The sequence below is a fragment of the Aquarana catesbeiana genome, linkage group LG06 (genome assembly GCF_042186555.1).
Source record: "Aquarana catesbeiana isolate 2022-GZ linkage group LG06, ASM4218655v1, whole genome shotgun sequence".
In the NCBI taxonomy this organism is placed as follows: Eukaryota; Metazoa; Chordata; class Amphibia; order Anura; family Ranidae; genus Aquarana; species Aquarana catesbeiana.
Window position 1 is genome coordinate 229,957,450 of NC_133329.1, and position 16,190 is coordinate 229,973,639.

A 16,190-nucleotide genomic window follows, 5' to 3' on the forward strand; every position below is an offset into this window, starting at 1 on the left:
CTGGAATAAATAATTTCAACAAAAACTATATTCTGCACTCCAATTAATGAAACATCATTTTGATGTCTTTTGACATAGCACTTCTCTCCTGTAAGCGGAAGATCCGTGTACCCCCATTAGCCCTCCTCATTCTCCCAACCATATTATGTGGGAGTGTGACGAAGGCACTTATTCCCCTGAGAGAGATATTTATTCTCTTTCACGGGTAAATTGTGATTACTTGCAAAAAATAATTTATACAATGTATCATCTAATCTCATATGTTTTTTGTTTACTCTTTACTCCAGAATTCACTGGTTTCTTTTCTATCTATTCATCTCTTCAGTCCACACAGGTTGATCTGCGTAGTCAGCTCTGCATAACAAAAAGTAAGTCAAAACTATTTGATCTATTGCCATGGCACCACTGAATATACTTTCCCTGAATGTTCAGGGAATAAATGTCCCTCAAAAAAGGACCAAAGCCTTCCGTACTTTCCATAACAAGAAGGCTCACATAGTATGCCTCCAAGAAACACACTTCACCAAAGATTCTACTCCAAAATATATTTCTCCTTTTTATCAACAAATTTACACGGCTTCTGCCTGTACCAAGCAAAGGGGAACTCTAATTGCATTTCACCGATCCACACCATTCACCTTATCATCAGAAATTAAAGACCCAGAAGGTAGATACCTGATACTCATGGGTTATATAATGGATACAGCAATCACGGTGATTTCCTACTACGCTCCTAACAAACAACCTACACCATTCCTCTCACATATATTACAAGTGATTAATACACACAAAATAGGAACAGTGATAATGTGTGGGGATTCGAACCAGGTCCTCCTCCCATTTCTAGATAAATCACCTTTTACACCATCCAAAATAACCTCTAGATTACCTTTTTCTCAACTTCTTTCCAAATACAATCTGGTAGATTCATGGAGAGAAAGTAACCCAATGAAAAAGAAATTCACTTATTTCTCGCACCCTCATCAAACCTTCACCAGAATAGATCATATTTTTCTAACAATAGGAATGATACCAGAAATTATTGCATCAGATATAATTCCGATTCCGTGGTCTGACCATAATGCAGTATACACTACTATAGCCTCAGCCATACCAAAAGCGCATGACCCAACGTGGTACTTACCGGACATAATGCTCAAACACCCACTACATCAGATGGCCATTGAACAAGCTTTAAAGGAATACATATCAATTAATAATACAACAGACATCTCCCCAATAACACTGTGGGAAGCTCATAAGCCTGTCTTGCGTGGTACAATACAAAGACAAATGGCACTATTTAAACGGGAACGCAAAAATCTAGCAAAAAAACTAGAACTCAATTTTAATGCAGCCTACATATCATTTCAAGATAATCCATCTCAGAGTACAAAATCTCATCTGGAAAAATCTAGATTGGAATACGATCTATTTCTCACTGAGTCAGTTGATAAATCCCTCAAACGCTCCAAACACAATTTCTACATGAATACAAACAAACCAGGTACATATTTGGCTCGGGCATTAAATTCAACTAACAAATCTTTCAAACCAATACGTTTGAAATTATCAAAAAATGTTTACACTTGTAATCCAGTTAAAATAGTCCATAAATTTCACTCACATCTCGCAACTTTATACAAGACAAACAATGAATTTAATCCTACAGAGGCTGAATCCTTCTTCTCAAAAATAACCTTACCTGAGTTATCTCAGAATCAAAAAAGCAGTTTGGATGAGCCTATAAATATAGATGAAGTTGCTAACGCCATAAAAGACCTAAAACTTAACAAAAGACCAGGCCCAGACGGCTACTCGGCTTTATACTATAAAACATTCTCAGAAATACTCTCTCCCATTCTCACTAAAACTTTTAACAAACTTCTAGATGGACATTCTTTTCGGCAAGAAACACTAATGGCAATTGTTTGTATGATCCCAAAACCCCTTTCTGATGATACTTCCTGTGTGAATTATCGGCCTATCTCTCTGTTAAACCTCGATATTAAATTATTAGCAAAAATAATAGCAAAACGCCTCAATAGCATTATAGGAAAATTAATACATAGAGATCAAGTAGGCTTCATGCCAAATAGACAGGCAGGCGATAATATACGCAGGGCAGTGTTATTGGCACATATTGCTAAAAAACGGAAAATCCCTTTATGTTTTCTATCTCTCGATATTAAGAGGGCATTTGACACAGTATCCTGGCAATATATGCAATATTCATTACAAAAATGGGGTTTTGGACCCCACTTTTTAACATGGATCAAAGCATTATATAATAAACCCAAAGCCTATATAAAATATGCTGGATACAAATCTGAAGCCTTTAATATCGAAAGAGGTACCCGACAGGGTTGCCCATTATCTCCCTTATTATTTGCCCTTATACTCGAACCCATGGCCCAATACATCAGAACAAACCAAACTATAACTGGCATTGAAGTAGGAGGTATTACACACAAATTATGTATATTTGCAGATGATATATTACTTTTTCTATCATCACCACAGGTCTCTGGTCCTAACTTAATACCAGCTCTTGATGGATTTGCAGCCCTATCCAGCCTTATGATTAATCCTAAGAAATGCCTAGTGCTTAATATTTCACTCACAAACATGGAATTGATCCCGGCTAGGGCTGCACTCCCATTCACATGGGCAGAAAAATCAATCCCATATCTTGGAATTCATTTAACAGCATCTCATTCTGACTTATTCTCAACCAATTATCCTCCTGTATTAAGACAGATCACAAATCTAATAAAACAATGGTCGCAACTTCCTTTATCCTGGATGGGGAAGATTAATGCAATCAAAATGACTATTCTACCCAAATTGCTTTATCTATTCAGAGTCCTCCCTATTCCAATTCCTTCCTATTTTTTGAGAATAGTACAAAAAAGAGCAACTTCGTTTATATGGGGCTCTTCTAAACCACGTATACCTATACACACACTACATCTTCCCAAAAATAAAGGAGGCCTGGGATACCCTAATTTTACTAACTACTACAGAGCAGCACATTTGGCCAGTCTGTCCAAATACCATGCAAAACAGGAAATCCCATTATGGGTATTTATAGAGGCTTCAGAAAATGACCCTCTATTAATATCAAATTTATTATGGCTTGATCCTAAAGACCGCTTTAAAATTCATAATCCCATAACTAAACACTTCTTATCTCTCTGGGATAAACTAAAAACCAAATATCAGTTACATATCTCCACACAATCCTCTCCTTTCTTTTATCAGAAATCCGGCCTTTTATCCGGCATGGATCTACCCAAATTCTTTTAAAGCTTGGACAACATCAGGCATTCAGACACTAAATGACTTCATAGCATCTAAATCATTCCTTTCATTCCCATCGCTTAGAGAAAAATATGATCTACCAAACTCTGAGATATTTAGATATCTCCAAATCAAAAATTTCTATACACCATTCCTAAAGGGGGATACACCATTATCCCAATTATCCATTTTTGAATCAATCTGTACAAAAGATTCATTTGCTAAAGGTACAATTTCATCACTTTATAATCAATTATATGGAGTAGCAAATCTTAATAGACCCTCTTACGTTCAGAGGTGGGAGGAGGACCTGGGACGAACTTTAGAAGACACGGACTGGTCTAACATATGGCTCACATCTAAGTCATCTTCACCCAACATCTTAGCACTGGAGACAAATTATAAAGTCCTAACTCGCTGGTACCTTGTACCCGCTAGAGTGGCAAAATATTCACCTAATACCTCAGCTCTTTGTTTTCGAGGATGCCCAGAAATAGGCACATATTAACACATATGGTGGACGTGCCCAGTAATCCAAACCTTCTGGAAGGAAGTCTTCGTGATTGCATCTAAAATATTTTAAAAAATAATACAACCAGATCCATATTTAACTTTACTTAATCTAAAACCGGAATGGTTAACACTCTCTCAATTCAAACTAATGATCCAACTAATAACGGCTGCAAAACAAACAGTGGCCAAGGCATGGAAATCTCCTACATTGGTACTAGCAGAAACAATTCACAGAATGAATAATACAATGTCCCATGCTAAGATGGTAGCCATCAATCAAAATCAAATTCCAAAATTTGAAAAACTTTGGCATCCTTGGATAAAACAACAGTTCCTGTCAAACTTCAGTGACTCTGTCCTGTTGCCATGGTAACAGATTAAATGACTTACAGAGACACCCATTCTAAGGCTTCAAAGAGAACTAAAAAGAATAATAAACTGACGAGCGGGACAACCTTGTGGACCATACCTCTGCCTTTCTACCCTTTTTCTTCTTTCTCTTTCCTTTTCTCCACCTTACGATTAAAGCTCATTATCAGAATTTATTTGACCTATATACACTCTACCTGTAAACAATATGTATAGTAGGTATAAATCATTTAAATACCTACAAAAGTAACTAAGGAAATGATATATATCTTTAATTTAGGTTTACGTGAACCCAATGTTTAATATTTGAAATTTCATGATATTTACCTATATAAACCCTACTGTAAAACAATGAGCTTACTTTATAGATCCTTGTAAACTTACTTTATGTATCTTTATAACATTGTATACTCAATAAACTTCTTTTGACAAGGAATTAATCCCCTTTTTAATGCATACTAATATTCTGTTTGCTTTGTTAGCAGCAGCTTGGCATTGCTGAGCCTATCCTCTACTAGGACCCCAGGTTCTTTTCCATCCTAGATTCCCCCAGAGGTTCTCCCCCAGTGTATAGATTGCATTCATATTTTTGCCACCCAAATGCATTATTTTACATTTCTTGATTTTATTCTGTAAGATACCATTCTTAGTTTTGTACTGAGACAATGTTGTTATGAGGCCTAAGACTTCTTTTCTCCCCAAGGTGGTCTCTGCTTTCCAATTATTGGCCTTCCTACCTTATGTCCTTCTTTAAAGCATCCTAGGAAAATTTCCCTGCAATGTGCAGACATGGTGTGCGCTATGAGAGTGCATCTCTCAGGTGTGGGTTCCTTTCGGAAATTGGATTCCCCTTTTTGCTCCAGCATGGGTCTTCCTGCATCTTGCTCTGCTGTTGCTGAGTGCATTGGTGGATAATTACTTGGTAAAGCCTATAGTCTGGACTGGGAGGATAGAGTTGAAAACTATAGTATAGAGTTCCTCCATTTCTTATTAAACTGGTTGTAAAGGCTGAAGGTTTTTTGCCTTAATGCATTCTATGCATTAAGGTAAAAAACCTTCTATTCCAGAGGATCCCCTGAGCCACAACCACCCACCCCCCCTTTTTCCTTGCACCTTTTTAAAATTGTAGCCACACAGAAATTGCATGGTGCTTTTCTGCATTTTCAAATGCATAAGGGTGCCACTATGAATGAAATTCGCCCACCCGTCTGCGCAAAAGAGCAGTGCGTTTTTGCTGTGGGTGTGGGAACAAATGCGCAGTCATGTTGGAACGGGAAGGGGCCATCCCCAAACTGTTCCCACAAAGTTGGGAGCATGAATTTGTCCAAAATGTCTTGGTATACTGACGCCTTAAAAGTTCCCTTCACTGGAACGAAGGGTCCAACCCCAACCCCTGAAAAACAACTCCACACCATAATCCCCCCCCCCCCCAACCTAATGATTTGGACCAGTGCACAAAGCAAGGTCCATAAAGACATGGATGAATGAGTTTGGGGTGGAGGAACTTGACTGGCCTGCACAGAGTCCTGACCTCAACCCGATAGAACACATTTGGGATGAATTAGAGCAGAGACTGCGAGCCAGGCCTTCTCGTCCACATCAGTGCCTGACCACCTCACAAATGCGCTTTTGGAAGTATGGTCAAACATTCCTATAGACACGCTCCTAAACCTTGTGGGCAGCCTTCCCAGAAGATTTGAAGCTGTTATAGCTGCAAAGGGTGGGCCAACTCAATATTGAACCCTACGAACTAAGACTGGGATGCCAAGTTCATGTGCTTGTAAAGGCAGGCGTCCCAATACTTTAGCCAAAGTGACCTACACATAAACTATATTACCAAAAGTGCTGGCCTGCAGAGGTCTTTTGCAAGAAGCATTTGATTCACTTGGCCTTCAAGGGACAGTGCTTTTTCAAACTGGCTTTTGATAATATAATCTAGGATGCTTCTGGTGGCAAGAGATTTTCCAGAGTGGAGGCATGTCTGTTGATCTTTGCAGATGCTTGATCAGCTTGCATTCCAGATGTCTGGGTGCGGGAGGTGGTGTCCCAGGGTTACAAATCTCACTAGCAGATCACCGATCAGGCCTTTTGGACCAAGGCATTTTTGCTTCACTCCCTGTGGCAGAATGGTTTCAGGGGATATACTCGAAACGGTCACCTTTCCACAACCCAAGGGGGACATTCCCCCATCTTGGACTTCAATGCGCTAATTTAATTCGGACCAAGATGGAGAATAGGATTCTTGTGCTCACCGTAAAAATCCTTTTCTTGGAGTCCATTTAGGAAAACGGGTCCCTCTCTTCTGTGTTTATCATCATACGCTCAGTATTGCTTTGCTACAGAACTGAACTTTTTGCCAGTGTCCAATCCTCCTCGCAGGCGGCAGTATAACCCCAAAATTTGACTTCCTGTGTTTCTCAGTGGACTTAAAGAAATAGATTTTACAGTTGGTACAAAAATAATATTTTATATACTGCACATTTTTATTTGCATAAACAAAGGATTTTTTTATTTATTTACAGGTTCCTTCAGTGACTTTACTGTAGACATGCCTTCACTACCATCTCTTTTTACTGAACTCTTCAACACAAAAGACCGGAGTGATGATACTTTCCTAAATCACTGCATACATACCCTTGGATACAGCTCTAAAGATGTGGCTTGTGTTTTGGAAATTCAGTCAGCAGTTGAAGCTTTTTTACACTTTGGCATGAAAATATCAGATTTCGGAAGAAGATTTCAGAAATATGAAGATGTAGAAAATGAACGGACTAGATCTCTACAGCAGTATTTACAGGTTTGTCATCAGTTAAAAGCTTTTCTACTGTCCACACCTGACAGAATGAAATTAAGAAAAATGGAACTAGAATGTATTTGGAATGCCCTATTCTTTTTTATGTGTTTCTGATTGGTGTGTAGTTAACCACTTCAGCCCCGGAAGGATTTGCCCCCTTCCCGACCAGGCCATTTTTTGTGATTCGGCACTGCGTCACTTTAACTGACAATTGCGTGGTCATACAACGTTGTACCCAAACAAAATTTGTCCTTTTTTCCCCACAAATAGAACTTTCTTTTGGTGGTATTTAATCCTCTCTGCGTTTTTTTTTTTTTTTTTTTTTTTTTTTTTTTTTACTATTTTTTGCGCTATAAGCAAAAAAAAAAGCGAAAATTTTGAAAAAAAACACTATTTTGAAGTTTTTGCTATAATCCATATCCCCAAAAAAAAAAAAAAATCTTCAGTTTAGGCCAGTATATATTCTTCTACATATTTTTGGTTAAAAAAAAAAGCATATATTGATTAGTTTGCTCAAAATTTATAGCGTCTACAAAACACGGGATAAATTTGTCATTTTTATTATTATTATTTTTTTAATAGTAATGGGGGCGATCTGTGATTTTTTTTTTTTTTTTCCTATCAGGACTGCGATATTGTGGCGGTCAGATCGGACAATTTTGACACTATTTTGGGACCATTGGCATTTATACAGCGATCAGAGCTAAAAATAGCCATTGATTACTGTATAAATGTCATTGGCAGGGAAGGGGTTAACTGTAGAGATTTGACAGAGATGGGGTTAATGGCGCTACCTGTGTCCCGATAGTGAATCCAACTTTGTATAAATCCAAAATACTAAAACATAAGTCCAGAATTAATCATAAGTGAAACCTCTGTATGTATAAATTGTCCAGGCACCAACAGGTGATATAAAACATATAAGTGCTCCAAAAATATTAAATCGGGTATAGCAAAAAAGTTTTTAAAAAAAAAATGAAAAAAAATTGCAACAAAAACAGAAATCGCACCAGTTGCAATAAAAATGCATGTATACAGCCGTTCCAATGTGAATAATTATTTGTGCTTTAACAGGTTAATGCAGGTGACTTTTGTGCTCGCAGCTCTCGACAGGTGACTTGCGTGCTCCCCCTCATAGGTCCCCACTCACTAGCTCCTATAACCCCTGCAGGGGTAATATGCATATAGCTCCACAATCTAGGCCAGTATTCCATGGTTCCAGCATCTGCAGTCTCTCAGGCGTCCCTTGGATTTCCAGGCAGTGGCAGATATATACAGCTATGCTCCTCATGGAAGAGAAAAAATGGCTCCCATAGTGTAGTATCCAAAGAATGTTCCGTTTATTAAAAATTGTTTTTAAAAAAACAAAATGTAAAAAACAACAGATATAAAAACAAAGTCCATACAGCATAGGTGTTCTTGCATATAAACCAGCCCTATCTTGATGGATAGCAGGAGGAACTTGAGCTGTGGATTCGCAGCGTGCGGGGGTGGAACGCAGTTGAAGCGCACACTGCGAATCCACAGCTCGAATTCCTCCTGCTATCCATCAGATAGGGCTGGTTTATGTGCAAGAACACCTATGCTGTATGGACTTTGTTTTTATATCTGTTGGGCTATAAACAAAAAAAGACCAACCATTTTGAAAAAACACAATATTTTGTACTTTTTGCTATAATAAACATCCCCAATTTAAAAAAAAATAAATACAGTTTTTTCCTCAGTTTAGAGCAATATGTATTCTACATATTTTTGGTAATAAAAATCGCAATAAGCGTATATTAAATGGTTTGCGCAAAAGTTATGGTGTCTACAAAATAGGGCATAGATTTATGGCATCTTTTTTTTTTTTTTTTTTTTTTTTTTTAATTTCACTAGTGATCTGCGTTTTTTTGTTTTTTATCAGGACTGCGACATTATGCCAGACAGACCGGACACTTTTTAGGACCATTGGCATCTATACAGCAATCAGTGCTATAAAAATGCACTGATTACTGTGTAAATGTCACAGGCAGAGAAGGGGTTAACTGTGTTACCTAGGGAGTGATTCTAACTGGGGGGGGGGGAGATGGGACTGCCTGGGGGAGAAGAGCGATTCGTTGTTCATACTCAGTATGAACAACAGATCGCTCTCCTCGCCCCTGGCAGAACAGAGATCTGTCTGTTTACATTGACAGATCTCAGTTCTGTCTCTGTGTGAAGTGATCGCGGGTGACCGGCGATCATCGCGACCGACGGGCATGCGCATCGACTCCGGCATCACGGCACGTGCGTGCGCCCCCTAGTGGTCAAAAGGTGAACAGACATACAGGCGGCTCGTCGGGAAGGGGTTAAGTAAACTTTGTTCTCAGCTGCATAAGGGACTTAGAGAGCTGGGGGTGGAGACTGCAGGGGGGCCTTGTCAGCAGGAGGCAGAAAAACAGCAGTACACTGATCTCCCCAGGGTCATGATCACTGATCAGTACACTAATCTTCCGAGTGATTAGCTGTGCAGGTGGGCACCACTTGTCTGACCATTAGATTACAGGCAGGCTATGCTCCCAAGTAGAATGCGAGGAAGAAAACTGACCATGCTGGTATGGGTGTGCATCCATGCTCAGTGTGGTCAGTTTGAAATAGGAAAGCAGGGGGACTGGCAAGATCACCAGGATCACAAAGGAAGCAATACAAAGAGAACAGATACTTTTAACACAAGTAGGTGGTGACACATATCAGGAATATGAAATGCTTGGACAAATTTAATATATTCAGTTTTTGTTTTATGTATGGGCAATTTTTCTCTGAAAATGATAAACCCCCTAAATTGTTATAATTACAAATTGACATTGTATTATGCTGATTTTTGTGCAGCATTATACAACATGTGGGATTGATCTTGTACTGTCTGTTTGTTTGTTTTTTTTATTATTTGGCATTCACGCATACCTAACTGTATTCTGAGAATATAAATGCCAATACTAGTTGACGTCAAGTAAACAGAGAAAATGTCATGACTACAGTGTATTACAGTAATTACAATGTTTTAGGAGATAAACAGTCATCTATGCACTCATCGGCCACAATATTGTGGTACATATGTTACAGTGGAAGGGATGATCCCTAAAGATGTAAATCGGTTTGCTGCTAGTGGTGGAAAGCCTACATCAGCCATTCTGGTCACCAGCCTATTGAGGTGTGCTGGCCTCACTTGAAATTGTGAAGAAGCATCTACTTGGAAAGAAGCATGTATTTTGTCACACAAATTACCTTTTAGATTGAGCACATTGGTTTATATTAAAGGATGAAATGGAATACACTTCACCTAAATTTAGTATTTGTTTTTGATTGGGTCATGCTTAAATTTGTAGAGATAAAGAATATTAAATCACAGTATATAAATGGAGGAAGCTGAGCTATGACTGTGCACTGCTGAAACTGAAGATGCTTGGCATAATAACCCTATTTATCCACTTGCTTACTGGGCACTTAACCCCCCCCCCCCCCCCCCCGCCCAGACCAATTTTCAGCTTTCAGTGCTGACGCATTTTGAATGACAATTGCGCGGTCATACAACACTGTGCCCAAATGAAATTTTTATCATTTTTTTTCACACAAATAGAGCTTTCTTTTGGTGGTATTTAATCACAGCTGGGATTTTTATCTTTTGCTAAACAAATAAAAAAAATAGAAAATTTTGAAAAAAAAAATGTTGCAAACAGGTAATTTCTCTCCTTTATTGATATGCGCTGATGAGGCATCACTGGTGGGCACGGCGGCAGCTCTCCTTGATCGGGACCGATGTCCCTCTGAGAGCCGCCGGTGATTGGCTTTTTTTTTTCTCCTCACGCTGTCAGCGCGAGGAGAAAAAATAGCCGATTACCGGCTCTGTTTACATCACATGATCAGCTGTCATTGGTTGACAGCTGATCATGTGGTAAGGGGTTGGAATCGACCCCTTACTCCGATCTTTGATCAGCTGAGTCTCATAGACTCGCTGATCACAGAGCGCGCCGCGCACGCCCTGCAGGGGGCACAGGAGGACGTCAATAGATATACTCCTGGCAAAGTAGGTCCGCGCTATAGCGCGGATCCAAAGTTAAGTAAATGGAGATGCAGTGTGCGAATGCGGCCAGCTATGAAAAGATTTTCACTGACAGGCTGCTGCAGCTCTGCATTGGAAGTAAGGCAGTCGTGGGCTGATACAATTCGCAATATGTGGCCACGCTAATAAATGGGCACAGGTGGTTGTGGCAATATGTGCTAATATAATGGCAATTATGACAGTATATATTTGGATTATCGTACTAACTTTCTTGACAGGTTGACAACAAATGTCCATGACACATTGGCAATTATGATAATATATGAGCAACAAATTGGAAATTGTGACACACTGGCATTTGTGATAATATATAGTCAGTGAATGGGCAATTGTGACAGGTGGACTACAAACTAACAATATTACCATTAATGATGAATAACAAAGGACAATGGTAGTGATAAGTATCAAACAGGCAATGGTGTTTGCTTGCAGTTTCTTCTCTTCAAGCACCTGCACAGGTCTTATAGTAAGGCTGGCCATACATTATACAAGTTTCTTGTAGAATTTTCCTTTATATTTACCAAAACCATATAATATGAGGTTAAACCTAAACACTTTCAATTTGTCTGCAGTCAGGCAGCCCCTTGCACTACATAGTTGAAGGCATATCTAAAGGAAATTTAATAAGAAAATTGTATAATGTATGGCCAGCTTAAGATGGAAAGTACAGCTTGTTTCTCCACCCTGACCTGTGCCCCAGTGCAAGATTTTTCTTCAGTGATTGCAACAATGAGAAGGGTTGAATAGTATCATGTTGAAAAAAAGACCAAGTTCAACAAATAGAAAACCACCATAAATAAAACCATATTGCTATTGAGAGGAAGGGGAAAAAAACAGCACATGGTCCAATTTGTTCCAATAGGGGGAAAAAATCATTCCTGATTCCCTAAAGCAACTGGATATTCAACTATAATATTTAATTTTTTATAATTAGGATAGCGCACATCATTCGCTCATATCCAAAATTGTCACTGACATACTGTAGAATTAACTACACCCCCTGTTATCACACTGTACTGTCACACTGCTTTACGTACCAAATAATTGGAATGCATGGTCCAACCAGCACAGCTCCACAAAACTACACACATGATTTTATTGGAATCTTTGTCTTTGCAGAAATATGTATCCCAATGGACTTCAGGAATGTGTCATTTGCCTTTATAGAACTGTAAATCCTAGTACACTGCATTAGTTTCTCCTATCTATATACCTTTTTTTTTTTTTTACAACTGAAGTTCCACATTTGCATTTCTCTTGTCTCTGTAGAAGCTGCTGGGTGTCCGGGGAAAGCTATTGTCATAGAGACATTACACATGTTGCAGCTGTAGCATTTAAAATAACCATTTTCTGAGAGAATTTGATTCTCTCTTCACTCTGCTTGCTCTAAAGACCTTTTATCTTGGCGCGTATGGCTATCATACTTGCTCACTGCCTTAATATGTTCTCACTGACCTGAGAGATGCATGCATGTAAATTTTCCTTTTTACTGGTCTGCATACTATTCAGAAAGTATAGAAATTATTAGATCAGTGTAACAGCCAGGCTACAAGATTTTTCAAGAGGAGATAGCCCTGTATGTTTTTCATTGCAGGTTTAGTATAACCGCTCCTCTACCAACATACATCTATAAATGGCTTGGTATACAAGGAGTTAAAGCAAAGTGATTTAGGTGGCTCTAGAGCTGCCCAAACGCTTTTATGGGGCTCTGAGCCTGGGTTCACACTGATGCGTATTTACAGCGGGTTTCATGCGTTTAGGAACACAGATTCGCAGGTCATGTAAAAAGCATAGTATTTCATGGCTTTGATTCACATCTATGCATTGCAAATTTGGTGCAAGAAAAGAAAAAGGGTCCTGTGCGTGTTGACTGAGGGTGCAACGCAAATTCCTATGGTGCAGTGCGAATTTTATCTTCATAGGCTTCATTGAACTTACAGTAAACTGGCAGTACACAGTTCACATCTCTGCAAATTGTTCACTGTCTGCCTCCTGAAATTCGTGGTAAAATTGCGGTAAATTTGCGCCTGTCCACCTCAAAATGCAAGGCAAATTCGCACCTCACACGGGACAAAAAAGGATCAAATTTTTAGTACATCGCAGTAGTGTGAACCTAGGCTTAAGGTGTGCCCACAGATGAATTGGGAGAGCCTGCAACAAACAGTAAATAATTTCTACAGTAAGAGAAGATGGTGATGAGGAAATTTCTGTTCCCCAACCCCCCTGTGACTAATGAACACAGAAGAAAGTGTATTACATTACTTCCAGGTTCACAGCTGTCATTCTTCAGATACTGAAGCAGCAGATTTAGCTAATACAGCATGGCCTGTGCTTGAATAGCAGGGGATGGCTAGAAAGACATTAGTGGACTAATAGACCCCTGATGTGTGAATAAGGGGAACTTGTCATCAGGCCATGCTTATCACATAGGGGCTTGTTAGCCCTTTTGTGATGGCAATAAAAGTAAATTAAAAAAGTAGAATGTCAAGAAATTGTATAGTAAAACAAATAAAAAAGATTTGCATAGGGTGTGCACGTGTATGTAAACACAAAATTTACCACACAGGTTAATGTATAAGCCTAATTTTACCACAAAAAACTGGGAAAACATATTGACTCGAGTATAAGCCGAGGGTGGGAAAATGCAGCAGCTACCGGTAAACAGTGCCCATCTGCAGGCTCACTGTGCCCATCTGCAGGCTCACTGTGCCCATCTGCAGTCTCACTGTGCCCAGTTGCAGCCGTACCTTTTATTGCTAAAGAAGCGTGCGTCTCCCGCTGTGTAATGCATTCTGTTCAGCCGTCCATTGAAACAAAGCCCGCCCTGCCGCCTCCTCGTCTGCGATAGGCAGAACACTGATACAGTTTACCAGCATCGTATCAGTGTTCCTCCATCACGGACAGACGACGAGGAGGAGGCGGGGCGCACTTTGTTTCAATAGACGGCTGAACAGAATGCATTACACAGCGGGTGACACACTCTGTTTTAGTAATGAAAGGTGTCTCCCGCTGTGTAATGCATTCTGTTCAGACATCCATTGAAACAAAGCCCGACCCGCCTCCTCCTCATCCGTCCGTGATAGAGGAACACTGATACGATGCTGGGAAACTGTATCGGTGTTCCGCCTATCACAGACGAGGAGGAGGCGGGGCGGGCTTTTTTTCAATGGACGGCCGAACAGAATGCATTACACAGCGGGAGATACGCTGTTTTAGTAATAAAAGGTACGGCTCACTCGAGTATAAGCCGAAAAAAATGGGCTGAAAAACTTTAGAAGGTGACTGTGACTATAGGATGGAGTTTGTGAGTATATCTTCCTCCTTTGCTTTCCACCATGTTTACAGACCTTAATGTAGCAATGCCCATAATTATGTCAAGTCCTGCAATGTTACATATGTTAATTGCTATTTTGTCATAGCCACAAGCTATTGTAATTGCAGTAAAATCATGCTGCAGAAAGATTGGCAGCAGAGCTTTGGGAGGAGATAATCATTTTCTAGGCAAAAATATGGAGTTGCATGCAATGAGGAGATCTTAAAGAAAAAATTTTTTTTTGTTTTTTTTTTAAGCATTCAAGACTCATATTTTACATATTTTTTCATTATTTTCATAAAGTCTTTATTTTACAAATATTTAATTTAATGAAAATCTCATCTTTATTCTGAGATGCATTTCTGAAAGAAGGAGGTTTAGAAGAGATTATCATTGTTCAGTGCAGTAACGTTGCCCCACTGACAAAAGAGGATTGAAAGCATTATGCTGACAGGCTTAATGGCTGCTAACTATCTAAAAGTAGTTTTCCTGTAATAATCCAGGGATTCAGCCCGATAGCGCCAACTATTTGCTTCCCATACCCCCAAGGCATAGTTATATTTTTATTGAAATGTAAAATATTAGAGAGAGAAAAAATGATGCACAAAAACTATTAAGAGTTGCCTAAACCAAAAAAAACAGTTTTTTAGCAAAAATGTCCCTTGTTTGTGTTTGTGCATTGAAGGATGGACCTTTTTAATACTGCGTTTTCTTCCAGGACCTTGTAGAACACAGGCAACTACTGCAAGTTGGAGGAGGCTCTGTCAGGCTGGTAGCAAGAACTCATGCTAATCCCTGGCTTTTGAATGCAAATTGTGTGAAAGAACCAACATCTCAGGATATAACACTTCCTAATAAAGACACTGATTGTCCTAAGTTTGATCAACAAGTCTCCGCAGACCAAACTGAAAATGACTCCAGCGTCTATGAACCCCCAAAAAAGAAAGCTCACTTAGAACTCAAGAATGCAGAGAGCCTAACTGATGCAGAAAATCCAGCATTTCCTGTAGTTCAAAGCAATGCTGGAAGCATGCAGATGCTTTCGACAACATATACAGGTAAAGACAACCACCTTTCTTTCTCATCTATTGTGTCAAGAATCAAAATAATGTTAAACCTTCAGAATATTCAGCCACATAAAGGAGGATTGGACATTGGCAAACAAAAAAAACTGTATGCCAGCCCACAGTATAACCCCTCCTTCAGCAGTATGTTTTTTGCTAATGTTCTAGGAGGATGCATGCCTTTTCTTTAGCTCTGCTGTTTTAAAGGCTAAAGTGTAATTTTCCTAGCAATTTTTTCTTTGTCACTTTTCTCTTCAAGACATTTCTCTACACTCCTGCTTTGAGTTTTCCCCCTGATTTGCAGCTATCCAGCATGGCCATCCTCAGCAGCCAGGTTCAGGATGACTGTACTGCAACCAGACCCCACCAGACTGGATGTTGTGGGACTACCCTGGAAGTAGCATTTGGGCACAGGGTTCCATGTAGCATGCTTTCCTGACTTGGTTTAGGCTACTAATTTTGCTGCAGTGGTGCTTTCCAAGTCCAGAGCTGCTGGCCTTAACTCTGCGGTTCCCCATCTCTGAACTAATTTTTATTAGTTGCTGAGTGCCATAATTGCTCCATTTCCCACCAGCTTTGCCATGAAAGTGGATAATGCTGTGGGTCTAAGCACTGAAGTAATCTCTCTGCTGTACCTGTGCTAAGAGCCATGTGAAACTTTGATCCATTCCTCTTCCCTCGCATACAGTGACTATGGTCACCTCCTGACCCTCACCTGCTACCAGCTGTCTGGGATTCATGAGTGTTTGCCTT

General features: G+C 39.5%; 1 protein-coding gene across 1 annotated transcript in view; it reads left to right on the top strand.

The window, feature by feature from the left end:
• GTF3C1 (general transcription factor IIIC subunit 1) overlaps nucleotides 1-16,190 on the top strand; it is a 395,149-nt gene that overhangs the window by 354,452 nt on the left and 24,507 nt on the right. Inside the window, exons 33-34 of the mRNA XM_073633018.1 lie at nucleotides 6,708-6,982; nucleotides 15,092-15,431. Coding sequence (XP_073489119.1) covers nucleotides 6,708-6,982; nucleotides 15,092-15,431 — 615 coding nt within the window. The remainder of the gene's footprint in view (nucleotides 1-6,707; nucleotides 6,983-15,091; nucleotides 15,432-16,190) is intronic.